This window comes from Silurus aristotelis, assembly GCF_946808225.1.
Source record: "Silurus aristotelis genome assembly, chromosome: 10".
Lineage (NCBI taxonomy): Eukaryota > Metazoa > Chordata > Actinopteri > Siluriformes > Siluridae > Silurus > Silurus aristotelis.
The window spans coordinates 24,177,464-24,202,173 of record NC_139583.1 but is presented as its reverse complement, the minus strand read 5'-3'; the positions used below and the strand labels follow the sequence as shown (position 1 = coordinate 24,202,173).

The window sequence follows — 24,710 nt, the reverse complement described above, 5'->3', positions numbered from 1 at the left end:
AAAGTGTCGGTGTGCTACTTAAGCAGGATTACTCCACACAATTTCTGTACATAGATCATTCCTAAATTATAGCTCAGTGCTCAAACACTGTGCCTGGGAATCGTATGGAGCATTCTGAGAGAGGTCGCCTGGTCTTGCCTGACGATCTTAAAGCCATAGTTATGTTTAAAGTGATAGAAACGGTTATCGACAGCAGATGATTTGTGTTGTCAGTGATTTGCTAAATCATGTTGGTGTTCATGGCTGAAGCTTCTGTTTCACAAGAGCAGCTCCTTGTTTGCAGGCATTCCTAAATGATGACATGGCACACATCCAAAAAGCACTGCTTTGCACCATTTGAGTGTTCATATGAAATGAAGGTACCAAACAGTAAAACAATGATCTAAGGGATGATCCTAATTTTGCAAACCTGCATGCCAAAAATTCTCCCTATACGAGATTCATCAGTCGATCGCCGGTTCAGTGGAAATGTTGTTTGAAAGCAAATGTTTGGTTACTAGCTCCTTTTGACAAACGAGCTCTTGGGTCTGGGTGTGGACTCGAGTGTACAGGCTGAATACAAGTCTGAAAGTGCCCTTAGTTCAGAATTGCATTACTGTTAACTATTTATATTTTTACTGAAAAAGAAAAGAAACTGTACATTCCACTAAAGTTTTTAGCATTTAATGTGAAACTTACTCACGTAATTACTCTAAAGCCTCCTAAGATGAATTTTCCTAAGTTTGTTAAGCAAGGGTGTTTAGTAATGAAGTTAATGTAATTCAATACTGTACTTAAGTAGGTTTTTTGCATATCTGTACTTTACTAAAGTATTTGCATTTGGGGAGACTTTTACTTAAACTTCACTACATTTCAATGTCCAATATTTTACTTTTTACTCACCTACATTTTGCAAAATCAGTCATTCCTTTTTATTTATCAGTGGATAAAAACGTGACTGTTCAAACACACATTAATTTTACTCATTAATATCATTCTATTAATAGATTGGTGTGGATTTTTTTTTCACATAAACTTGAGTTGATTAAACAAAGAGTCTTGTGACAAAAATTATAATAGGAACATTCATAGCTGTAATAAATCATAGTACTTTGGATACTTTGCACTTTAACTGAAAGGTTTAAAGGAAACATTTTTTACTTTTACTGGAGTAATATTTTAAGGAGTGTATCTCTACTTTAAATCGAGTACATGATTTTATGTACTTCGTCCACCAATCAGTGTGTGTATTTGCACGTGTGTATAGGGGCTGCACAGAGGAATACGAGATGAAGACCCAGGAGCAGAAAGGCGATGCAGAGCCGATGGCAGCGAGTTACCGTTCCACCCAGCGGGGTCCTGCGTGGCGTTGGGACAGTCCCCCTGCTGCGCCATCAGCACAGCGCTGGACTCCTGTGGGGCCTCCATCAGCTTCCGGCCGCACACACAAGGGCCTGGTGCCCGTCCCATACAGAGAGCCACAACTCATTCCCACTAAAAGGTAAAACATTTGCGATAAAATTCCACAATCCGTGCGTTTTGAATACCGTAGTTCACTTTCCATTTTTTTTTTTATTTTTTTTTTTATTTTGTAAGGTTACAACCTGGAACATTTTATTTATTTGTGTCAATCAGATTTAGGACTTAATATGTCATTGATCAACACAAATTAGTCTGTAATATTGAAGCAAAATAATACATTCCATATAGTTTGCTAAATTATCTACAGAAGTTGTGATTGTGTGAGTATTTGCCTCCGTTAGTGTTGGTGAAAGTGTAAAGTGTGTGAGAACTTATACAAACAGCACCCTGAAGATCAGGGAGGTCCAATTAGTTCATTATTTAAAAGTGGAAAACGTATAGTAAAGCTATGTGCATAGGGATGCAGCTAGATCCCACCCAAACCGTTACAAGTGAACTAATCTGTAACCCAGAGACCTGGAACTAACAAATATCACATCGATTAGCAAGATTCAGATGATCTCTTGCTCTGTCCCTGTGGAGCATTTAAACACAGCTCATAGCTAAAAAGTCGGCCAAATAAGATGCTTACTTGTGTTTTTATTTCTCTGTATTAGGGGTGTAACAGTACACATATTCATATCAAATTTGTCTTAAAAGGAGAAAATCCTGTCAATTCCGCATATCAAGGACACTTAAGAATGAATGAAGGATGGAGGTAATGAGGAAATTTGTTAAAGTATGAGGAAATAAGTCGAACAGTTATGTTAAGTTAGTATTATTGCATTCAACTTGCAAACTAGTTTGTCATTACTTTACATTAGCTGCAATTTTTAGTCTAGCCAGTTGTTTCTGTGTAAGTAAAAACTTGATCATTTGTTCTCCTCTTAAGCTGTGTCTAAGATAAAAAAAAAAATGTTTATGTAGTTTTATTAGTTAATGGCTATTCTGCTACAATTGTTCAAAACATATACTGACTTGCTGTAAGCCAAAGTCCTGAAAGAATTCTATAACACTAGTTGTACTTGAAAGATTTGTGTACACACACTATATATACAGGTAAGGTGTTTATATATAATGAAAGGTATAGAAAGGATCCAGTGTCTTCTCTGAACATTTGAATCAAAATAAAACAATAAATGTGTGTCTCACCACTAAGAATGTCTGTCCTCCCTCAGGCCTGTCAGTTACCCTGAAAACCACTACAGTGTGTCTCCAGCAGGGGCAGATCGGAGTCTGCCCTACCGCAACCCCTCAGCCAGTTTCTCCAGCCCGGGATCAAGTCTCAGCCCTGCAACCCTGAGTGGCCCATTTGTCCGCTACAAACCCTCTCCAGACAGGCAAGTTCCTTTCCCAACTATGAAAAAAAAAATTACTTAATTATTTTACCCAAAATATTCATACAGTGTCCATGAATCGTAATGATGATATGTATGAATATATAATTGAATTCAGCAAGGTTGAGTCAATGTAAAGGGTTTGTAATGATTATATTTAAAAGGTAAAATGTAGTTATAGTGGGATTTTACAGGCACATACAAATAGTGATGTAGATTTTATAGCTTTAATGAATGCTTTAAGACAGGGGGGATCCCCAAACCTTTTATTCTGTAATAGCTACATAATCTTTCCTTTCTTTAATGGGGGGCTGTCTTACTGTAACAGAAAAATACATGGGCTGGAGTGACTATAAGTATTATTATGGAGATTGATCATTTTAAATGTGTTTATTTTGCCTCCTAGTGCTAAATTAGTTTATTATTTTGTTATTCACCATACAGACAAATGCGCACTACTTTTCAAGAGACATATATCCTTTTAAAAGAGGATTATTACTATTATAATATATTTATTTTTTATTAAATGATATTGAATATATTCATTAATAATTACAATTTTAAGATTAATGAATTATAAATATAATATAGCACTCTCCGTGCAGCACGCCACCTTTGTGTAAAAACAAACAGCACGTTGCATCAGTGATTTGCCCCTAGAGGCCGCTCTCGTAATGAAATTGAAAGCCGGAAAAACTATTGGATGGACGGATTTTTGCCGATAGTAGATTAACCATCGGTGTCTTGACCTCAATTATTAGGGAAAATCTTTTTTTATTTAAAGCCAGCCGTTATTACAAATGCAGATATTAGTAAAACATGTATTTAAAATTAAAGTTTCTAAATGTCTCTAGCATTGTTCAGAGAGCCGTTCCAAATGTGGGGGCAGGACTGTATTCAGTTAGCAGGCTGTAGTTTGGGGGCTAAGCTACTCATCTCAAACACACACACAGGTGGTTATTGTTGTAGATAGGTTTTACTGTGGGTGATGACTTTTGCGTATATCTTCGGAACTGGGACACAAATTGCAGCCCACCATGGAATTACCCGAATATTTATTGCAGATGATTGGACTAGTGATGTGATCTTTCACTGAATTCCATTAATAAATACACACATTCTATGATGAGTAACACATGACTTTGTTTGATTCGGATCGTTGGGCTAATAGAGGCAGTTTTCTGTAGGAAAAGTTACTAATGAAACTGAAGCCAAACCGGTAGTAAGGTGTGTGGGTGTGAGGAGTGTGTAAAGCATGCCAGGGCACACACACAGCTGATTAATCCTTCAGACTTGTAACTTTATAATCACATGTATATATGTGTTGGCGTGTGGGGGTGTTTTGGGAGGTCAAGGCATGTACAGACATATCTGCTCTTTACTGATTCGTGTGTGTGTGTGTGAGAGTGTGTGTGTACCTTTTGTAAATTGCCCTGTTGAACCGGAGTAACACGTTTTTTTATGATCTAAATGCAGTCAGTGGGTGACTCAGTTTATGAATTACACCCTTTATAGTTTTTTTTTGTTTTGTTCTTTTTTAGGGATGTGTCACCGTTTATTAGGGGATTTCTTTCAGACGTTATTGCTTTATTGTTAGTATTGTTTACTTTTGTTCATGTATTATATAACCATATTGAACAATTAGCATACATTTTGGCTTCTTTTTTTTTTGCACACATAGCATTCTTATTATTATTTACAGAAAGAGCTCCACAGGAGAGTAATGCAGCGTGTACTTCTGACCCAGATTTCAGTCTGCTAAAATGATCTTTTGTCCTCTCATTTTTGTCATTTGAACATGGCAGCTTGCTTATATATCTTATATACCTGAATGGGTTGAAAGAGTGTTCCTCAAGCTGAATAGAGATTAGGCTTTTAGTTCAAACTCACTCAGACTTCTTTATTTCCTTGGAGGACCTTTTCAACGTAGTTAATTAATGTGATGTTACTCCTGAACTCCTAAACCTTTTGGCTCAGTGGGAATTTGTTTCCCATTACAATATAAACATCTGGATTTACTGAGCATGCACCGCATTAACGCATCACACACGTTAGGAGAAACAAGAAACACTGCTTCGTGTAAACACGTGGCCTTGATGAGCGTCTTTGCTAGCCTCTTTGCATTAGATCAAAAGCATAAAGATTCCTGATGTGTGTGTAAGGCTTTTGTTCCCTCTAGCTGCAAATGCGAATTTTGACCCACACACCATCTGAACACTGACTCAGATTCACAGTTAACTCTCTAACCGTGAGCATGTGTTTGTGATTTAAATTTTAACATAAGTATATATTCTGGTTATGGTCTTTAAACACTACAAAACAAAAATTGCATGTTCTTTTAGTTATTTTGTTCTTATGTCATGTATATGGTTGGATTTTATTCGAACGATTGTATATAGAGTTGAATGAAAGGGATACATGAATGTACCTGCAACACTCGTGTAATTTTACGTGTGTGTACATGTGCGTGCAGGTCCGGCTTGACCCAGCGCTCTCTCCAGCCGTACGACGCTAATTTGACCCTCGATGGATCCAGTGGAGATTCTTCATCCGGCTTCACCAGCCAGGAAAGCACTATGGAGCGCAGCAAAACAGGTACACACCTGAGTTCTTCCATCAGGGGGCATGTTCTGTCCTCTGGTGGTAAAATGGCAGGACTGCAGCTATTTGAATTGCTTTGTTCATACAGATTTTTACCAAAGAAAATTGTATGGCTTATTTCTCATCTACTGCATGATTGACTGTCTAAGTAGGCAAATGTTGTTTTCTGTTGGGTGTTATTTGGTTTCACATAGTACACAAGAATTGCATTCAGTGAATGGAATCATGCTGATTCATTCATTTTGAATATGTCTGTAATAAAATATTAACTAATGCTTATTTGTGATCTGTGTTAATCTTGTCCATGTGTGTGTGTATGTGTCACAGATCCCACGTGGCATGTTTCAGTCCCGTCTCGGACTGCATCTGGGGGTGGAGCTCAGAGGCGACAGGCTCGGCAAGATTTACAAGGGAAGGACTCTCCAAACCGACACTCAAAGGTAAAAAGGTTTTTTGTTAGCATAGAAAGCACACCCTGTTTCAAATCACCATAATATGTAATAATGGATCCCTTTTTCCTTTTCGCTGCAGTCATGTCTGTCAGATATCTGAACGAAAATGAACAGTGTATAGTTTATACGATCGATTCATTGGCCGTCCGGCTAATCATGCAGATTTTTGCGATTTTTTTAATTAATCGTCATCGGATGATGCAAATTAGGCCAATTATTAGGCAGACGCATCCGACACACAAACCGCATGTTCTGCGTTTGTGGATTTCCTCTTTACTCCATCGTTGTTTGCTTTCGTTGGTTCCTTTTGTTTTGCTTATTCGCTAAGATCAACAGCCAATCGGAGTTCTCTTTCTCGCTAACGAGCTCCACCTTCAATTAGACATGCAGAATCTGCCGAAAAACAACTGACACCATCCGACCAGCGTCAATGGAAAAATTAAAGCCGACCGATTATCAAAAACTACCCAACATTGCCAAACAGCCGACCAACAGCTTGGTGTGTACCGGGCTTTAAGTTTTTATCCTTCGTTCTTAATCTAGCCTTATATGTTTCATTTGGAGAAAGAATGAGAATAAGATTTGGAGAGAGAATGAGAAGAGAACGTGCGTAATTTTTGAACGGTATTGTTAGTGATCTTTCAACCAGCTGCAGTTTAGGTTACAGGTAGGCTCAGGTACCAAAAACCTGCTAACAAGTGCACTGATTGGAGAGGCTTACAGTATGTGTATTGTTCAATAAATATTTCATTAACAGTTTTTGTACCACTTCTTCATAATTAACTGTTTAATTAACTTTTTAATTTAATTAAATAAAAAGGGGGTTGGGAAAAAAAAAACGGCATCATATATTGGCCATCGGCTGCCCCGATTTCTAAATATCGGCAAGAGGAAAACTTATATCTGTTAATCTCTAGGATAGTTAAACATTACTAGATAATAAGTGATTCAACTCTTTCTCGATACATGTCTCTCTTTCAGGGTGAGACACAGTACTCCAGCCACTCCAGCAGTAACACCCTGTCCAGTAACGCCTCCAGCAGCCACAGTGACGAACGCTGGTTTGACACGATGAGCGCTGCCACCTCTGGTGCCCTCAGCGACCCCTGTGACCCATGTGATTCCCTTGACCCCGACCCCATGGGGAAAGGAGGCTCTAGCGACAGTGGCATCGACGCTTCCACTCTGTACCCGCCAGCCTCGAGCAGCAAATCGAGCAAAGTGAGCCGGAGTCACGCAGGGACACCCCATAAGAGTCTTCACTCTTCGGCCACGTGCGCCGGCCTGCACGAGCTATCGGCCCCTACAGCCAGAGTGGGGGAGGGGCTTCGGCGAGAGTCATCGCCCATCATTAATGCTTCAGCCAGTCAGAGCAAGAGTTACCGCACACGCACATTCCCTCCTCCTGGCTCAAGCAATGCTGACAGCTTCAAACCCAGGTGAGCAAGAAGAAGCACGGTTCTTACGTTACTATAACAGAGAGACACACTAATTTGATTTCTGTCATTTCATATAAACAGTGCTTTTTAGGTTGGAGGTGAAAGAATATAGATGTTCAAAAAGTCTGAAATGTGTATATATATATGTGTGTATAGAGCCTGCTTCACCCCTCAAGGCTTCAAGACCCCAGCTGTGCCTGATAAGTCCAGGGCTTTCCGAGCCTTAACGGCCACACCCACTTCAGGTTCAGCTCAGCTGTCCACCTCTGCCCCCAAATCTTCATATGTTAAGAACAAGCAGGGTGCACGGCAGCAGGAGGAAAGCAGCGCCGCTACGATGACCTCAACTTCCAGCAGCATAGACGGCAACAGCAGCAAGTATGTGTGTGCCTGTGTGTCGGCAATAATCTGGCTATACAATTTGTATCATGATACGTATTGATGCGATACGATATTTCGCGTTTCATTGCAATACTGTAAGCAAGGTGATATATTGGAATATTTTGTAATATAGGAATAGGATATAATTTTAGGAAATCTGTCATTCAAAACACACCACCATATGCAAAATTATTTAACCAGAACACAGTGGGATCTGCATTTGCATTCATTGCATCTGAAATTACACTGCAAACTTTAACCCCTTAAACCAATCCAAACCAATCAAGTGTTTTGAACACAATTGGTATCATTGAATCTAACTTGGTGATTTTTTATTAATTACGAGAGTAAGAGTAAGAAATAAATTTATTCTATAAAGTTAGAAAATGCAGTCAGGCATTCTGCCATGAATTTTGAATGGATTTTTATTTTTTTAATATGGATATTGTGTTTTTGAGAATTGAGACAGTATCGCCAGACGAAATATAGCAATATTAACATTTCTTTGGTGTGTATATATTTGTTTTATGTTGTGAGGGAGTATCACTTTTTTTATTGTTCACCATTTAGTTGTGGTCGGTTATTTATGTGTGTGTGTGTGTGTGTGTGTGTGTGTGTGTGTGTGTGTGTGTGTGTGTGTGTGTGTGTGTGTGTGCAGGCAGGTGGACTTGAACAGTAAGAACGTTTTCGGTCAGCCACGTCTGAGAGCCTCTCTGAGGGACCTGCGTTCTCCTCGCCGCCCGGCACAAAAGAGCACTATCGAGGACGACTTAAAGAAGCTCATCATCATGGACACACCAGCTGACACCCCACAAGACTGTGTAAGCACACACACACACACACACACACACACACATGAAAATGATGCACTTAATTGAACTACAGAGTAAAGCAGGATTTAAATTAATCCTGTGTCACTGAAAGAATACCTGCCCGCTTTCTCACTTGCAGGCAAAACCACACATTCACACAAACACACACACATAAAGATATGATGTGAACACACAAATTCACACAAGCTAACAACACATAGTCCTTAGGGCACCACAATACAACTGCATAAAACCACACCGATTTACAAGAAACAACACATTTATATCACTGTTGTGTGTGTGTGTGTGTGTGTGTGTGTGTGTGTGTGTGTGTGTGTGTGTATAGTCACCTCGGAAGACCCTTCAGCGGACCTTCTCAGACGAGAGTTTATGTAGTGGACGGAGAGACTCAAGCTTTGCCAGCACACCGCTTTTTGATGGACAGGCACCAAATAGCGACCTGCTCTTCACCAGCACACTGCCCACCCGTCGCCATGGCAGCAGCACCAACCATGGCATCCTTTTGCCCAAGAAAGGTGCAGACAGCATCGCAAAATTAAATGCTTGTAATGCATGAAATGTATTTATTTGCATTATGCAGCCAGAGAGTTATGATAACGTAGGAACATAATCGGGTTCTAATTTCAACGTGTGCTTCAGTGCCATTGTCTGCATCGGAACTGTCTCTGACGGAGGTGAGAGATAAAGTGCCCCCTATGCGAAGACTCGACCCCGGCCTCATGCCCCTTCCTGACACAGCAAGCGGTCTCGAGTGGTCGAGTCTCGTCAACGCTGCCAAGGCCTACGAAGGTGAGAAACAAAATATCCCTGATTTTTCTTTATTTATTTATTTATTTATTTATTTATTTATTTATTTTATGATTGTATTTTTTTAATTACCATGGTCATGTTGCCAGCTGCATGCAGGACAAGGGTACAAAATATTCACCTGGAGTTTCATTGTGTAGCTGAAATCTGGAAAACTGAAATCCTCCATCTGGTAGTTTAGCAATATGGCAGCTGTTTAGGTTTCCATCTTTTAGAATGTTAGAATATAAGACAAAAATGATCAAAGACTCAAACTTGTATGTGTTTTCACAGTGCAACGAGCAGTTTCTCTCTTCTCGCTGTCTGAGCCTCATGTTGGAGGAGCTGAACTGAGACCTCGACTAAGTCCAGTTCCTTTTCATACACCACAGACCCCTCGCACTACACCCACTTTCAACAGGTAATGAGGCACTTAAGGCCTGGAGTGTCCGTAGAATGACTTTTTAAATGTGTATATGCCAAAATGTATGCAAATATTTACCTTAACATGGAAAAATTAAGTTATAAGCAGAGGAGAAATTACTTAAAATAGGTGTCCGTGGATTTGAAAAGTTAAGTCTTTTATACAAAGCTTTAACACATTTAACGAAGATAGAAGAAATGTTCTGTATTAGTTTACTGTTGTCAGAAAATAAACCCCACATCTGCGGCATGTGATTGCTATGAATAATGCAATAAAAATCATTGTGATTTTTTTTTATGTCTACAAAAAAATATGTACAACAGACAATGGCAGATGAGTTTTTTATTGTTATAAAAAAAAAAAAAAAAAAGGATAGATAATATTGGCAGTTTATTATCTAATTAATTATTTAACAATAATTATACTTTCACATTTATTTAATGGTTTGTGTTTGACAAATGCAAGTGTGTACAGACAGTCCGAGTTACAATGGTTTCACTTAACAGTTTTTCGATCTTACAATGATAGCGATACGAAACATTTGTTTATTTGTATATGCAATTAAAACATTTGTACATACAATAAAAAATTAACATTTACATTTTCATACAATACATAGGGACACCAGGATGTACGCATCTCCCACCTTGTGAGATGCCTCACTCTCGCCAGCAGTCGACATTGTTCAGTTGTCTCGGTTTTAAAGCGCATGTTTTTTTTAGCGTTTTAAAGCTCAGGTTATTACCTCTCCCTTTTTTTTGGTGTCACTGAAACAGAGTGCACCCTTCAGTTGCTAATCAGTGCTCGTCCACACACCCACTAACGATACTGTAAATTGCTCTTTTTTGCTATATTATGTACTGTAATTTGTTAAATTATTAACAGATTACAAAATACTATACTCTACTGATCACCATTCTTAAAGACTCATGGGTAGGCAAGGCCATGTCTCGACTTTTTAAAATATAATTAATAATTATTGTTGTTAATGTTACTATTTTAAGCACTGCTACTGATTGCAGCCAGATTTTAAAAAGTGGAAAGTTTCATATCTTGAGTTCTGACTGGTTTTCTGTCTGTCTGTCTGTTAGTGATGAGGTCCCTGGAAACCTGTCAGGCCGATTGTACCACCTGGAGGTCATGTTAAAGCAGTTGAATAATGATCTGGAGAAGGTGAGCACTCTCAATACTCACACAGCTATCACATTTTGCTTGATTTTAGAGTCACTGTATTAATTCCTCTCTCTCTTTCTCTCACTCTCTTTCCCTAAGGAAAAGCAGGATAAGGTTGTTTTGCTGGCTGAGATGGCTCATCTGAGGGAGAACAACCAGCGTCTTCAGGAGGAGTCGCTCTCTGCTAGCGAGCAGCTCCGCAAGTTCAGCCAGATCCTTTCTTCCACATCCGAAAGGAAGTGAAGTCTCACTCTATCTATGAGGAGAGAAAGCTAAAACCAGAGGCTGCAGTTTGAACATGGAGCTTATGAAAGACTTCCATAGCCGAGCTGCTCACTCACAGCATGATGCCCACACTGCCCTTCAATTTACCTCTGACACCAACCATCAAGACTGAACACTGAGACTGAGACGGATAAGAGAGGAAAAGGAATTCGAGAGAGAAAGAGAACAGGACACATTTGATTCATTTTGGGACTTTGGATATTAAACTGGAAGAGGCACAGACATAGGCATGTCTATTTTATTTTTTAGAACTCATGCCAAGCGAGTCCCAATGCCTTGTGGGAGCATCATGAATACATTCTTTTCACAGCTTAGTTTTCTGACTATTGCTTTATTTTTGTAAACAGACAAGTCTTACCAGATACTGCGGACACCAAACTTGAGCCAGTTGAACTAAGAGATCGTACAGCTTTGCGTTCAGAGAGGCCTATTACTGTACATGCAGCTCTTCAGCCAAAAAGACAGGGGAAGGCGGTCCTGCGCTGAGACTACACTTCCCAGCATGCAGCAGTATGCACTGTAGAGCGTGCCAAGGGTGAAACGTGGTACCGTAGTTTCGATTTGAGGTACAAAACAACTGCTGAACTGACCCACAGGGTTTACATACACTGATTTACAGGTACATGGAATGCAAAAGATCAAGATATTGTAATTTACCCTCAACACATCAGGGTGCTACCTGGACGGTATGTGACCCTCTGCGTAAACATCGTAGCTGATCTTAAGCGAACTGTTCAGTGGAAGTCGATCAGCCAGTTTGTGTTCAAACTTTTCTAAATAACTAAAACTAAAATCGTTTCCATAAACACACACACTTCTTCATGAACACGTTAAGGTTCAGATCAAGGGTTTTGTCCAAAATAGAAAGCAGTTACAATCACAGTCCAAAATGTTACTGCTTTATCACGTGTGTAACAACAAAAACCTTTTCAAAAGACATTAGGCTATTATATGAGGACAACCTACTGGAAAATTGTGATTCTGGTTCTCTGGTAGGTTGTCCTTATATATCTTGATGTCTTTTGAAAAGATTTCTGTAAGTGATGCTGTACAGTGATCTAAAAAAAATTTATTCTATGGTTTTACATATCAGGACATAATAAAAATGAGCATTAGAATTGGGTAAATACAACCTCAGATGAACAACCCATGACATATTAAACCTTGTCATTTACAAAGATGTGGTGGTGTCCACCTAAGATTGTATTTTACCTGATTCTATAAATACCAGGTTATTTTTATGTCCTGACGCGTAAAACCTTAGAATTGAACGAGGGTGTACTTTCATTTTCACAAGACAGTGTATGACCTTGTAAGTAAAAATGAACAGGTCTTAGAATTAGGAAAAATACATGAAATATTACACCTTGCCATTATTTATTTGACAAAAAATGTGTATCTGAGCTAGTATTTTTCCTCATTTTAAGACCTGATCAGTACCAAATGATTTTTATGATGTCCTGATAGGAAAAAAAAAAAAACAATTCAAAGAGGGTTTATTTTTGTTTTCACAAGACTGTGTATAAACCTATACTATAGAACGGTTAAAAACTTCTGATTGGTCACACATTTTGATATTAATGCTCCCATTTTAATACATTATGGTTTATATTGTAACAGTTCATTGACGGACCTGTTTGACATTCCCCAAGATAAACGTAACTTTAAAAAGTACAAAATATCATTGTTTAATTAAAGAAAATTTTGATTTGAAAAATGTAATCATTGCTTGATTAAGGTGTGGGCAATTCAATGAACCGCATATCATAGCACCGGGTCAGTGGTTGTTTTTCTATAACAGTAAATTATTGTGTTTTTATATTTTACATGAAGACTCATTTACTTTTGGCAGTTCCCAAGTATAAAGTCAGCGGTCACAAAGCAGAGGAAAGTTTGGGGGTTTTTTTGCCCCCTTTTACATACATGAGCTCACAGATGCTCGTGATTGTGTAGTGTCTCACCCCGATAGCAGGATCAGTTTTGCACAGTCGGAATCCCAGGTTACATTTGCAACGTGTTTATGGAAACTATTTTGAGTGAAAAAGTCTGAATTCTAGGTCAAACACATTAAATATCTCTTCGGCTGATCGGCTTCACTTTCACTGAAGCATTCTTTTAATTCCAGTCATATCTAAAAATATTATGACATCGTGTAGTGCAGGTGTTACTTTCTACGTTCTTCTGATGCCATCCCCGTGGTTACTGAGTTTAGACAGAGTCAGTCCTTCACGCAATATCTCCTCAATGTGTACTGTTTCTCGACGACCAGACGTGATTGTGAAAAAAAAAACTAATCAGTTGGCCCGTCTCATTCCTCATTGTTCTGCAGGACAAACACGGAGACCAATCTCTTCTTCAAGCATCACCGCCACTACCGTTAAACAGATTTTCTGTAAAACACAGGACCAAGTAGAGCGACTGCTTCAAGAACTGTGATGCTCATCTGATGTTCTCCCTCCTTTTTTTTTCTCCAATGCTTTGGCATTGCACTGTGTGTAAATTTCGGCTCCTTCGTTGAATCGAGACACTGTATGTCTGTATGCAAGAGAGACACAGCAGCGCCTGCGCTTGTTCAGCACGGCGCCTTCCACACAATATATTTTTCTATTTACCTCTCAGTTTTAGGTGTATCAGGTGACACGACTGTTGGCTGTTTTTAAAAACCAATGCATGGGTTACTTATTCTGATTTGTTCTTCCCTTGCACTGTAAAAAGTTCAGTCGCTTTTCATCTGGCTTTTTTTTTATTATAGAATGACCGTAAAGGAACTGGCGAGCAGATTTTGTTCAAGAGCAGTTGCTCATTAGCGCTCTCTGTAGGTACTCCGTATTTGTGAGCTTTAATATGGCATACTGGAACGGCTCAATCCCGACTGTCCCTTTACTCTGGTCTAACTGGAAAACATCATCTCGTAGAATCCATCTCAGGACCAACAAATTCACACGCTACGGCCTGAACTATTTATTCTATTTATTTGTCCGTCGGCCAGAGGGTGACGTTATGTTTCATAACTGATGTGAGTTAGAACACACTCTTTTTTACACACACACACACACACACACACACACACACCACACACTTTAGGCAAGTGCTGTTTAAAGACTGGCAAATAATCGTACAAACAGTTAAAGGAAAAATTCACCCCGAAAGCCTAATTAATCTAAACTTTATTTTTTAGAATAAAATACAGAGTTGCCTTTTTTTATTTTATTTTTTTATTATTGTCCTTGTTTGCTACATTTGCCACAATGCCATTTAAATAGCCGTTGATTGAAAGAGATTAAGCCCTAACTCTATACATTGATCCGGCTTTAGTACTTTAGTCTCACTTTCATTTTTTGGCTCAGACAGATTGTCCTCGCCCGATCATAGATTAACAATTGTTCCAATCAAGCCTTTACTATATCAAATGTGTCCTATAGCTGAATTGCATTCTGGGACTTTTTGAGTCCTACCTTTCCACCATTACTTTTACCTTGTGTTTCTCATCAATAGGATGTTGTACATGTCTGGAAAAATGTTGACTTATGAACGAAGCTCTTGCCCCCTTTTTTTGTTTTTCAGAGCCAATAGCACAACGTGAACCTACTCTGTGTGTGCTGAGGTTTTATTTTTCTTCCATGCCATATTAAGTGCACAAGCAATAATAATGTCTCCCTATTAAATTAGTGGTCACCCTGTCACTTCTCACAGAAATAACATGAATCCAGCACGGCTCATCAGATCAGCACCAGAATCAGATAGATTTCAATTGCAACATATTTTTCTTGTGTTTCAGGGTGGAGGTTTCTGTTGAATCCAAGACCTTTTTAAAATGCAATTGTGATTTCGGTCTCCTTTTTGAATGCATTATTAGAATTTTTTACCCAAATAGAATGTAGAAATATGACAGAGCCTGTATCTTGTAAAATCCCCCTTCATCAGTGCGCATTGTCCTACTTTATCATTGCTAAACGCCAACATCAGGTCATCCTCTCCCCACCAGCGTGTGTGTGTGTGTGTGTGTGTGTGTGTGTGTGTGTGTGTGTGTGTGTGTGTGTGTGTGTGTGTGTGCGCGCTACTTCTACACACACACACTCATGGCCTCATGTAGAGATCTCCGTGTTGATTATATGCACCATCAGCTGTCTTAATTTTTCTGTTCAAGGGTGCAGGTGGAGGTGTTTTTAGTTTATTTTCAGTTTTAAGCTGAATACGAGTGATCTACAGCTAGCTGAACTTGTGCACACGAATCAATCTTTAAACTATAGTCCAGCTGTATAAGTTGTTGTGTATGTGTAAAAATCTGGATTATTTATTTTGGATTTTCTGTTTTCTCTTGACACATCAGCCATTTTTCTGTGAAAAAAAGGAAAGAAATATTGGTTGATTTTTTGTTTAAGTAAATATGATGTTTGATTCCTGATTACATGTTTTTGTTTTTGTACAATGCTTTTTTTTATTTTTATTTTTTTTATTTTCTTCTTCTATGCTGCCCTTCTCGGTTTGCTTTATCTCAAATCTCCTGGGTACCTCATTGATGAGTGTACATTTAATACGTGTAAATTATGTTTTCAATATTTTATAAAAAAAAATTATATATATTAAAAAGATTTCTGATTGAACCAGTTTGCATGTAAGTGAACATTTACGTGAACATTACAGTGCACTGCGTAGGGAACCTGAGCAGAGACTTTTTCAAGGGTTTTGTTCTGACAAGATTCTTCTTTCGGCTGCTCCCATTAGGGGTCTCCACAGTGGACCATCTGTCTCCATACCACCCTGTCCTCTACATCTGCCTCTTTCACCCCAACCACCTGCATGTCTTCCCTCACCACATCCATAAACCTCCTCCTTGGTCTTACTTTTTAACTCCTTCGTAGTGGTTTCATCCGCCGCATTCTCCTACCGATATACCTCATGTCCCTCCTCTGCACATGTCCAAACCATCTCAATCTCGCCTCCCTCCTTGTCTCCAAAACGTCCTACATGCGCTGTCCCTCTAATAAACTTGTTTCTAATCCTGTCTATCCTCGTCACTCCCAACGAAAACCTCAACATCTTCAGCTCTGCTACCTCCAGCTCCACCTCCTGTCTTTTACTCAATGTCACGTTCTCTAATCCATACAACATTGCAGGTCTCCCCACAGTCCTATAAACTTTCCCTTTCACTCTTGCAGATACTCTTCTATCACAAATCACTCCTGCTATCACTCTTCTCCACCCACTTCACACTGCCTGCACTCTTTTCTTCACTTCTCTAACACTCTCTCCATTATTTTGCACTGTTGACCCCAGGTACCTGAACTCCTCCACCTTCTCCACCTCTTCACCCTGCAACCGCACCACTCCACTGCCCTCCCTCTCATTCACACACATGTACTCTGTGTACTCTGTGTTTGTTTTGACAAGAATAACTGGGGTTAATATATTTTTCACGAAAAATAAATAAAAAGTATTTAAATACATATATATCCAAATCTTAACGTCATATTTATTGGTAATATTTCATGCTAATCTAATTCGCAAGCTAGCTAATCCCCCTAGAGGGCGTGCATCTCGGATTATAAAAACCGCTTCTCACTACACGTTTTTATCTTTATTTTTATTTTATTTTCACTTATTATAGTTAATAGTGTTGTGTACACACAGCAACATGTGTATTTTCTATCACTTAACCTACCCATAAACCCATCACTTTATAATCAGTGTGTAGTTTTATATTATTATAAATCTATCTAACTATATCATTACGATGGCAACAAATCGATAATAATTAAACGTTAGAGCCGCCAGAGGGCGCCATATTTCTGTTTGATAGGACGTTGAAAATGTGCCTTTTATTCATTGTATATGGTTCTGGAGGGAGAAGAAACGAAATAGACAAATACAAACCTTAAAAAATAGTCCATTCAAAAAAATTATAAAATATATAAATAAGAATAAAATAATAAAATCCCGAATTACAACGTTTACTTCCGCCTTCTGAGATCACGTGACCAGTAAGGGCTCTACCTCACATTGGAATTGAAACCCGGAAGTGTAGAGCAGGCTGTTAGATGGAATTCTACAGGCAGGAGAGCTAATGTCATACAACTGTTTATTTATTTATTTTATCTTGGGTAATATGCGGAATTAAACTCGGGTTTTTTATCGGTTTTAGTTAAAAGAGAAAACATGAATGAAACGCTAAAGTGAGTGTGTGTGTGTTCTGTAAGACTGGGAACTGTGCAGCTGGAGAACATAGCGGTCAAAGTTCACAGCTGTTTGCTGTTAAAATCTAAAAAAAATAACTGTTTTTTTCTTCTCTGGTGTCATGTGTGATTAATCATGGCCGTTTTGGAGGCGTTCATTGGAACGGGTTAGTGTGCAGCTTTCTAATGCCACGTCTGCTGTAGTGTGACTGTGTGGTGTTCAGTGCAGGCATAATTATTGTGCACCATAATACACAATAATATCATAACACACACACACATCTTCCATCTCGGTTTCATTTCCGACACATCTGAAAACCACCGAAAGGAAAAAGATGGCAAAAAGTAGCCGGAGGATCCGATCTGCCCCGGTGAACCCCGTGCGCGTCTCCGTGTCCGGTTGCGCGCCACCGCGAGTGTTTGGTGCTCGGTCTTTCCGGCTGTGGCTGTGGCGCGCGCTGCCGGTGATCCTGATCGTGATGATGATGATGCTGATCTTAGGCTCTTACCTGTACAGTTACCCCGAGATCAATGACAGCCCAAAATACAGCTCGGACCTGCTCACGGACAAGGTAAGCGTGTTTCTGTATGTTTCCCTCAATTCATGTTTATTTGCAGAGCTCTTTTAACAATGCACATTGTCCCAAAGCATAAACTCATGACCAGTGAAGTGAATAACACTGATAATCTCTTCATCATGGCACCTGAAAGTGTGTGGGATGAGAGGAAACCCATGCAAACCTCATTCTTCGTGCATCATTAGTTACATTTGTGCAAAGAGGCACTAAAAAAAGAATAGAAACATTATTATCTTCTCATCTGTGTAGTTCTCCCACAAGCCCGGGAAGTTATCTTTGGCTCAGGTGCACCAGTTTGCGGCTCAGGTGGATGGTGCACGGCTATGGGAGACCCATTTGTGGCCCATGCTGATCGAGAGGGTACCAGGTACAGCAGGCAGCAAAGCTGTACTTCAGGTGATACACAAACACCTTTCCTAATATTTTTCCATATAAATTCCCCTCTGCATTCATCAGCTTCATGTTTCATCTCTAATACTTCATCTACAAATCCACACCCACATCAGCAACTCCTGAGCACCCCTGCTCACAATCCTCCACTTAAACCAGCACACCACCTTCACTGACTGTGATGGCTAGCCACGTGAGAAGACAGCTGGAGAAACTCAACCAAAACAAGGCTGCAGGTTAAGTCTTGTGCTGCTCAGCTTGTAGGTACCCTACAATACATCTTCAACCTGAGTCTGATGCAGGAGAAAATACCGGTGCTATGGAAAACATCCTGTGTAGTACCAGTACCTAGGAAGGCTTTTCTTTCTGGCCTTAACAACTTCAGACCCATTGCACTGATGTCACATCATAAAGGTGTTATAGCACCTAGTTTAGGACCACTGCTTAAACCTTCTCTGGACCCACTACAATTTATCTACCAGCCTCATGTGGGTGTGGATGGTGCAGTCATCTACTCGTTGCAGCGTGCTCACTCTCTTCCCGAAAGGAAGATGGAAGTAGTGGTAATGTGAGGATCATGTTTTTTTGATCCCTCCATACAATACAACCATTTCTACTGAGTGTGAAACTGCTCAGGATGGGTGTCAGCACGTCCATTATGTCCTGGATAGCTATCTGTTTGATAGACCCCAGTTTGTAAGGTTGGGGAATTCCCTGTCTGATTTTGTGGTCAGTAACACAGGAGCACCTTAAGGGACTGTCCTTTCTTCATTTCTCATCCTGTTCACTCTGTACACCACCTCAGTCCTGCCATCTGCAGAAGCTCTCTAATAACTTTGCAGTGGTTGGATGTATTACGGATGGACAGGAGTCAGAGTACAGAGGACTTCTGGACATCTTTGTGGAGTGGTGAACCGGGAACCATATGCTCCTAAACATTGTTAAAACCAAGGAGATGGTAGTGGAATTTAGAAAGAGTAAAACTGTGATTAAAGCCGTTACCATCATGGGTGAGGAGGTTGGGGTCGTGGACAACAAGTTGCTTGGTTGTTCACTTAAACAGCTGGAGGACCAACACTGACGCTGAAGGTGTTGAGCAGACTCTATTTCCTGAGGAAGCTCATATCCTTTAATGTGTGCAGCAGGGTGCTGGAGAATTTTTAGCAGTCTGTTGTTGCAAAAGCACTTTATAGCGCTGTGGTCTACTGGGGGAGCAGCATCAGTGGCAGGGATGCAGGCAAAATCAAAAAATGATCCGCAAGGTCGAATACATAATCTGACACAAACTGGACAGATTGGAGACAGTGAAGGTGAACACTGAACAAACTTCAGTCAATTATGGAAAAACCATTCAACCCACTACATGATCCCATACAGAGGGCAGCGGAGTTAATTCGCCAGCAGACTGATTCAGCTTCACCGTCACAAAGAACGGTTCGAGAAATCATTCCTACCATATGCCATTGCACTGTAGAAGGACTCGCCTCTAAACTAAAATATATGCACATCCCATAATTTACTGTCATGTCACATACACATACATACACTGCTTTTTTGCACATTTTCATTATTTTCTTTCTTTTGTGTTTTTTATGTAAACAGATACACTACTGTTTGTGTAACCTGCTGCTGCTGTAACACAATCATTTCCCCCAAGGGGATCAAAAAAAGTATGTCTTAGTCCTATTAAGTTATACATAGTTATGAGCCACAACTCCAGGCAAAGTTCTCCCCACCTTTAACATTCTGCGTATTATTGACACTGAGAGTGTGATGTGCACCACAAAAAATCTCAGATCTTCCTTTTATATTTTCTGCAGTCTAGTATTTCATTCATGACCCAGATTGCAATTGTAATTCCAAATCGCCCCATAAATTCTGTAAACTGAGAACATATAAAACAGAAAAGATCTATAGGACATTTAGGATTGCAGAAGTAAGTCACACTGACAGCTGTTCTTTCCTGGTTCTCTAATGTTTTTCCAGCACATCGTCTCCCAGCTGCATTCCCTTTCTGCAGGCTGGACTGTAGAGGAGGACTCGTTCCAGTCGTCTACTCCTCTAGGACCTGTGACCTTCAGCAACGTGCTGGCTGTGCTTGACCCCTCTGCCCCCCGCAGACTGCTCCTTGCCTGCCACCATGACTCCAAAATCTTACCTCGAGACCCCAAAAACCCTCAACAGGTGTTTATTGGCGCCAGTGACTCAGCCGTGCCCTGTGCAATGCTGCTGGAGCTGGCATCAGCGCTGGACATGCAGCTTAGAGCTCAGAAACAGAAGGTAAACACTTGCAGCATGTCATAATATTAATAGTGAACACTCACATAGCAAGCTCATGTCTGTATATATGAGAAATATTTTTATATTGTCTTAATATTGCGTTATCCAGTCATGGAGGTACCGTGGCCACACCTTAATATCGGTCTTATTTATGGGGTTGTGGCCTCTGTGGTTTGTTAGTTTATTAGTTTCACCAGGAAAAATTCAATTCAAATAAAAGTGATGTGGCCTCTGTTAATGTCTGATAGCTCCAATAATAGTGGAGTGGTCTCTTGATCTTTTAGTTAAAAAAAAAACTTCTGGGTCTATCAGTTGAAATAAAAGGCGTGGCCTCTGGGTCTATCAGTTCCAATAAAAGAGGCGTGGCCTCCGGATCCATAAATTTCATTAAAAGAGACGTGGTCTCCGGCTCGTTTAGTTCTAAAAAAGAGGCATGGCCTCTGGTTCTGTAAATTTTGATAAAAGAGGCGTGGCCTCTGGGTCTAAAAATACCAATAAAAGAGATGTGGCCTCTGGGTCTGTTAGTTGCAGTAAAAGGGGCATGGCCTCTAGTCTGGTAGTTGCAATAAAAGAGGCGTGGCCTCTGGGTTTGTTGATATTAATAAACAAGGTGTGGCCTATTGGTCTGTCAGTTGCAGTTAAAGAGGCGTGGCCTATTGGTCTATTGGTTGCAGTTAAAGAGGTGTGGCCTCTGGGTCTGTTGTTTTCAGGGAAAGACGTGTGGTTTTCGGGTTGGTTAGTTAGTTCCATTAAAAGGTGTGGCATCTTTATAAATTCCAGTGAAAGAGGTGTGGTATTAAATTAATGAGGCGTGGCTTCTGTCTGTTAAGCCTAATAAAGCAGCTGTGTCTTATGGGTTTGTTAGATTCAGTTAAAGCGATGTGTGTGCCTCCACTGATAAGAAGCAGAAGCGTAGACTGTGTGTGTTCTGTACAACTTTTAAGCATGCTGTTTATTTAAGTGTCTTATCTTCTGGAGAGCAAATGATGAACACATGACAATAGTGGCCTTGTGGACAAGAAAAATGTTTCACACATAGTTCTGGTGTAAGAATGGCCACATTTAACTACAGTAATTCAACAGTCGAAGAGAATCCTGTGTGTTTACTCTGAACTCACACAGATAAGCATGTTGGTTATGCAAACAGCACTGTGCTGAGTATGACTGCATGAGTGCTCAACTAAATTCCCTTTTCCACTGTTCACTCCCGTCTTCACCCCACCTTCTGTTATTACAGGGGTCTGCAGTGACGCTGCAGCTCGTTTTTTTCGACGGAGAGGAGGCGTTTGAGGAATGGACAGATACAGACTCTCTGTACGGCTCACGTCATCTTGCTGAGCTCATGGCCCACACAGCTCATCCTCCAGGCTCCACACACACCACACAGCTGCAGGCAGTGGTGAGGTCACAACCCTCGTGTGGAATATTTCCTACACAGTATTTCATGTTTTTGACAGGAATACATGCATTATGTCTTGTTTCAGGATCTGTTCGTGCTCCTGGACTTACTAGGAGCTGCAGAGCCGCTCATTGTCAATCATTTCGATAACACCACGCGCTGGTTCGACCGTCTGATCGCTGCAGGTCAGCAGATTTTCATTCCCCACTCATTCCCTCCTGCTTTATAAACTCATTAATCAAAGTCAGAAGGATTGATCAGCGCTGCATTTTAGTGCTTTTGCGAGCCCAAAATAAATCTAAAATTCTTGAATAGCAAAACCCTGCTGATAAGCAATGCAGTGTGGGTTTTGCATTTCAGTGGGGAACATTTTTCACATGCTATTGATGTGTATTGGGTTGAATTCTCTCTTACTTTTGTGCGTAAAACATTACAGCGTGTGCAGTGAAACGCAGCGTCGAAAAATGCGGCGTTGCTTTTCACTGTTGCGTGCAGACCATTCCATTGATAAAAATCTGTTTTTATGCCTCAGTAACTGGTGTGATCACTTTTCACTCTGCCATGGAATCTTTGGTGATATGCAGCACTGATTTTCAAGGCGGTTCTGAATAAAGTAATGACACTGTGACATAAACTGTATAAAAAACGTCTTGTAAAGCAGACACAATATAAGGGCGAAGCAAAAACAAGAACATGCCGAAAACGGCCTTTTCCATCCAGCCGTCATTCAGAACCTTGGTTTGCATTTTTATTTATTTAAAAGTAATATATATATTATGAGTTTTTCTCACTGTTTTAGAGAAGAGGCTGCATCGCCAGGGCTTGCTGACATCTCACCATTCAAACCAAAACTACTTCAGGAAAGACGTTTATCTGCTACCAGTGCAGGATGACCATGTTCCATTTTTACTTCGAGGTGAGGGACACCACCCCCACACACACTCACACCCATGTGTATTGCTATGCTATTACAATTTTAAAAAAAAAAGAACTAAAATAGTACAATTATAAATGTATTAGTGTTGCTGGAATAAAAGTTATTGTAGTATTCTGCACATTTTTTCTCCATGCTTATGGCTCGAGTTCATTTCATTCATCAAATAACAAATGAATGCTTTGAGCAGTTGCAGTGCCGTCTCCTCTGGAGGTTATTGACTTTAAAGGAACTATCCACATAACGTTAGATTAGATGTATTTTCTTGTCACATATACACTACAGCACATTGAAATTCTTGCTTTAAAGCTCCCAGCATGTTAGGAAGCTGGCGACAGAGCACAGGGTCAGCTCTGATTGAGCAGAGAGGGTTAAGGGCCTTGTTCAAGGGCCCAATAGTGTCAGCTTTATCTTTTTTTAGCAACTATCTAGCCAGCTAACTGTTTTCCTTTTTAAAATATAGCAAACTGTGTAGCCATTATCATAGATTTAACAAGGAGACTGTCTCTTTTTTCTTTTAGGTAAATCCAAAAATTGTTTGTCGGACATAGGAAATTCCGAAATATTAGTTTTAGACAAAAGCTTCATACAGGCCAGTTGTGGCACTGCTCGGTTCGAACAATTCAGATGTGACGGGGGAAAAAAGGAATCAAAATGAGGGAAAGAAATCTCAGGAGACACAGAATGAAAAGGGATTTCATCAAACTAGTGTTCTGTGTGTCTGCAAATCATTACAAAGACTTTTAAATGTGCTGAAATTGAGAATAAAAGTGTTCAGAATGAAGATGATGCGATTCCTGGGATAAGCACAAAACAGGCTTCATGATTAAAACAGTTCAATTTACAAATGTGTAGCCTACAGGTGAGATTATCCATTGAAGCAAAGATTGGAAAAGTCTTCAGAGTACCATCCACACAGCAGATAGTGAGGTCTTTTTTTAAACATTCTTAAACATGTGCATGCCATCCTGCAGGTGTTCCAATCCTGCACCTGATCACAACCCCGTTCCCTTCATTCTGGCACACTCTGCAGGACACGGAGGAGAACATGCACCGGCCCACGGTTGAGAACCTCACCAAGATCCTAGTCATCTTCCTGGCTGAATACCTGCATCTCTGAGCCGACTCAGATTCTCGAACACACATACATATGGATTTACCTTCTATCTGTTACCTACTGGAAGATAGCGATGATCCATGACCTCTTGGTCACATACAGACACAGCATCAGCTGTGGAAGTGTGGTACGATTATTTTAATTAAATATATTATATATATCTGTTTCCTCTTTCTGCTGAAACAAGAGCCATTAACACACACACAGTGGCAGCTGATTCACTCAGTTTCCACACTAAAATGAAGACATTCAGCCAAAGACTGTTATGAGCCTGTTCATTTGACTTACTGCGTAAGTCTGAGCCATGAGCCTGCTAACCTGTTGCACGTACAGTGCAGGGTAGATCTGAATGTATGTTAATAATAAACATTTTGTTATTAAGCTTTCAGCAGGACCTGTGACTGACCTCATATTTTAATTTAGGTGAAATCTGAATATTTTGAACACCAGATTTTACCAAAATCTGCGTACTAATAGACCATGTGCTGTCGCCTGTGCCTAATCTGGAATGCATGTTTCTGCTTAAATCGATCTTCTGCAACTGCATCATATTGACTTTCTTTGAGCAGCTATAGTCAAATAATCCACCTAAATAAATTGCAATAAAACAGCTATGTCTTATTTTCTCTGTATTTGCTGTCATGGTCATTCCTTTGTCCTGTAATCTTTAAATGCTTAAATACGTTCT

The 24,710-nt window shown here is 40.0% G+C and overlaps 2 protein-coding genes and 1 long non-coding RNA gene across 3 annotated transcripts in view; all 3 read left to right on the top strand.

Moving 5' to 3' along the window:
* The window catches only part of sipa1l3 (signal-induced proliferation-associated 1 like 3), a 97,982-nt gene extending 86,695 nt beyond the window's left edge, over window positions 1–11,287 (top strand). The window contains exons 11-22 of the mRNA XM_083552842.1: window positions 1,247–1,480; window positions 2,619–2,780; window positions 5,251–5,372; window positions 5,706–5,818; window positions 6,812–7,269; window positions 7,426–7,647; window positions 8,309–8,471; window positions 8,809–8,998; window positions 9,123–9,272; window positions 9,564–9,690; window positions 10,785–10,866; window positions 10,966–11,287. Coding sequence (XP_083408968.1) covers window positions 1,247–1,480; window positions 2,619–2,780; window positions 5,251–5,372; window positions 5,706–5,818; window positions 6,812–7,269; window positions 7,426–7,647; window positions 8,309–8,471; window positions 8,809–8,998; window positions 9,123–9,272; window positions 9,564–9,690; window positions 10,785–10,866; window positions 10,966–11,109 — 2,167 coding nt within the window. The 3' untranslated portion in view covers window positions 11,110–11,287. The remainder of the gene's footprint in view (window positions 1–1,246; window positions 1,481–2,618; window positions 2,781–5,250; window positions 5,373–5,705; window positions 5,819–6,811; window positions 7,270–7,425; window positions 7,648–8,308; window positions 8,472–8,808; window positions 8,999–9,122; window positions 9,273–9,563; window positions 9,691–10,784; window positions 10,867–10,965) is intronic.
* Window positions 1–24,710, top strand: part of LOC310732595 — a 113,536-nt gene that overhangs the window by 40,232 nt on the left and 48,594 nt on the right. The gene's annotated exons all lie outside the window — the stretch shown is intronic.
* On the top strand, window positions 17,141–24,654 carry qpctla (glutaminyl-peptide cyclotransferase-like a). The gene is made up of 7 exons (XM_083551671.1): window positions 17,141–17,896; window positions 18,152–18,298; window positions 20,279–20,572; window positions 21,810–21,971; window positions 22,057–22,156; window positions 22,771–22,887; window positions 23,880–24,654. Exons 1-7 carry the CDS (start codon window positions 17,660–17,662, stop codon window positions 24,023–24,025), a joined length of 1,203 nt encoding a protein of 400 aa, XP_083407797.1. The 5' UTR covers window positions 17,141–17,659; the 3' UTR covers window positions 24,026–24,654.

Coding starts and splice junctions, on each gene's coding strand:
- qpctla (XM_083551671.1), top strand. CDS start 17,660: ATGGCAAAAAGTAGCCGGAGGATCCGATCTGCCCCGGTGAACCCCGTG. Junction 17,897..18,151: donor CGGACCTGCTCACGGACAAG/GTAAGCGTGTTT, acceptor TCATCTGTGTAG/TTCTCCCACAAGCCCGGGAA. Junction 22,157..22,770: donor CGACCGTCTGATCGCTGCAG/GTCAGCAGATTT, acceptor TCACTGTTTTAG/AGAAGAGGCTGCATCGCCAG.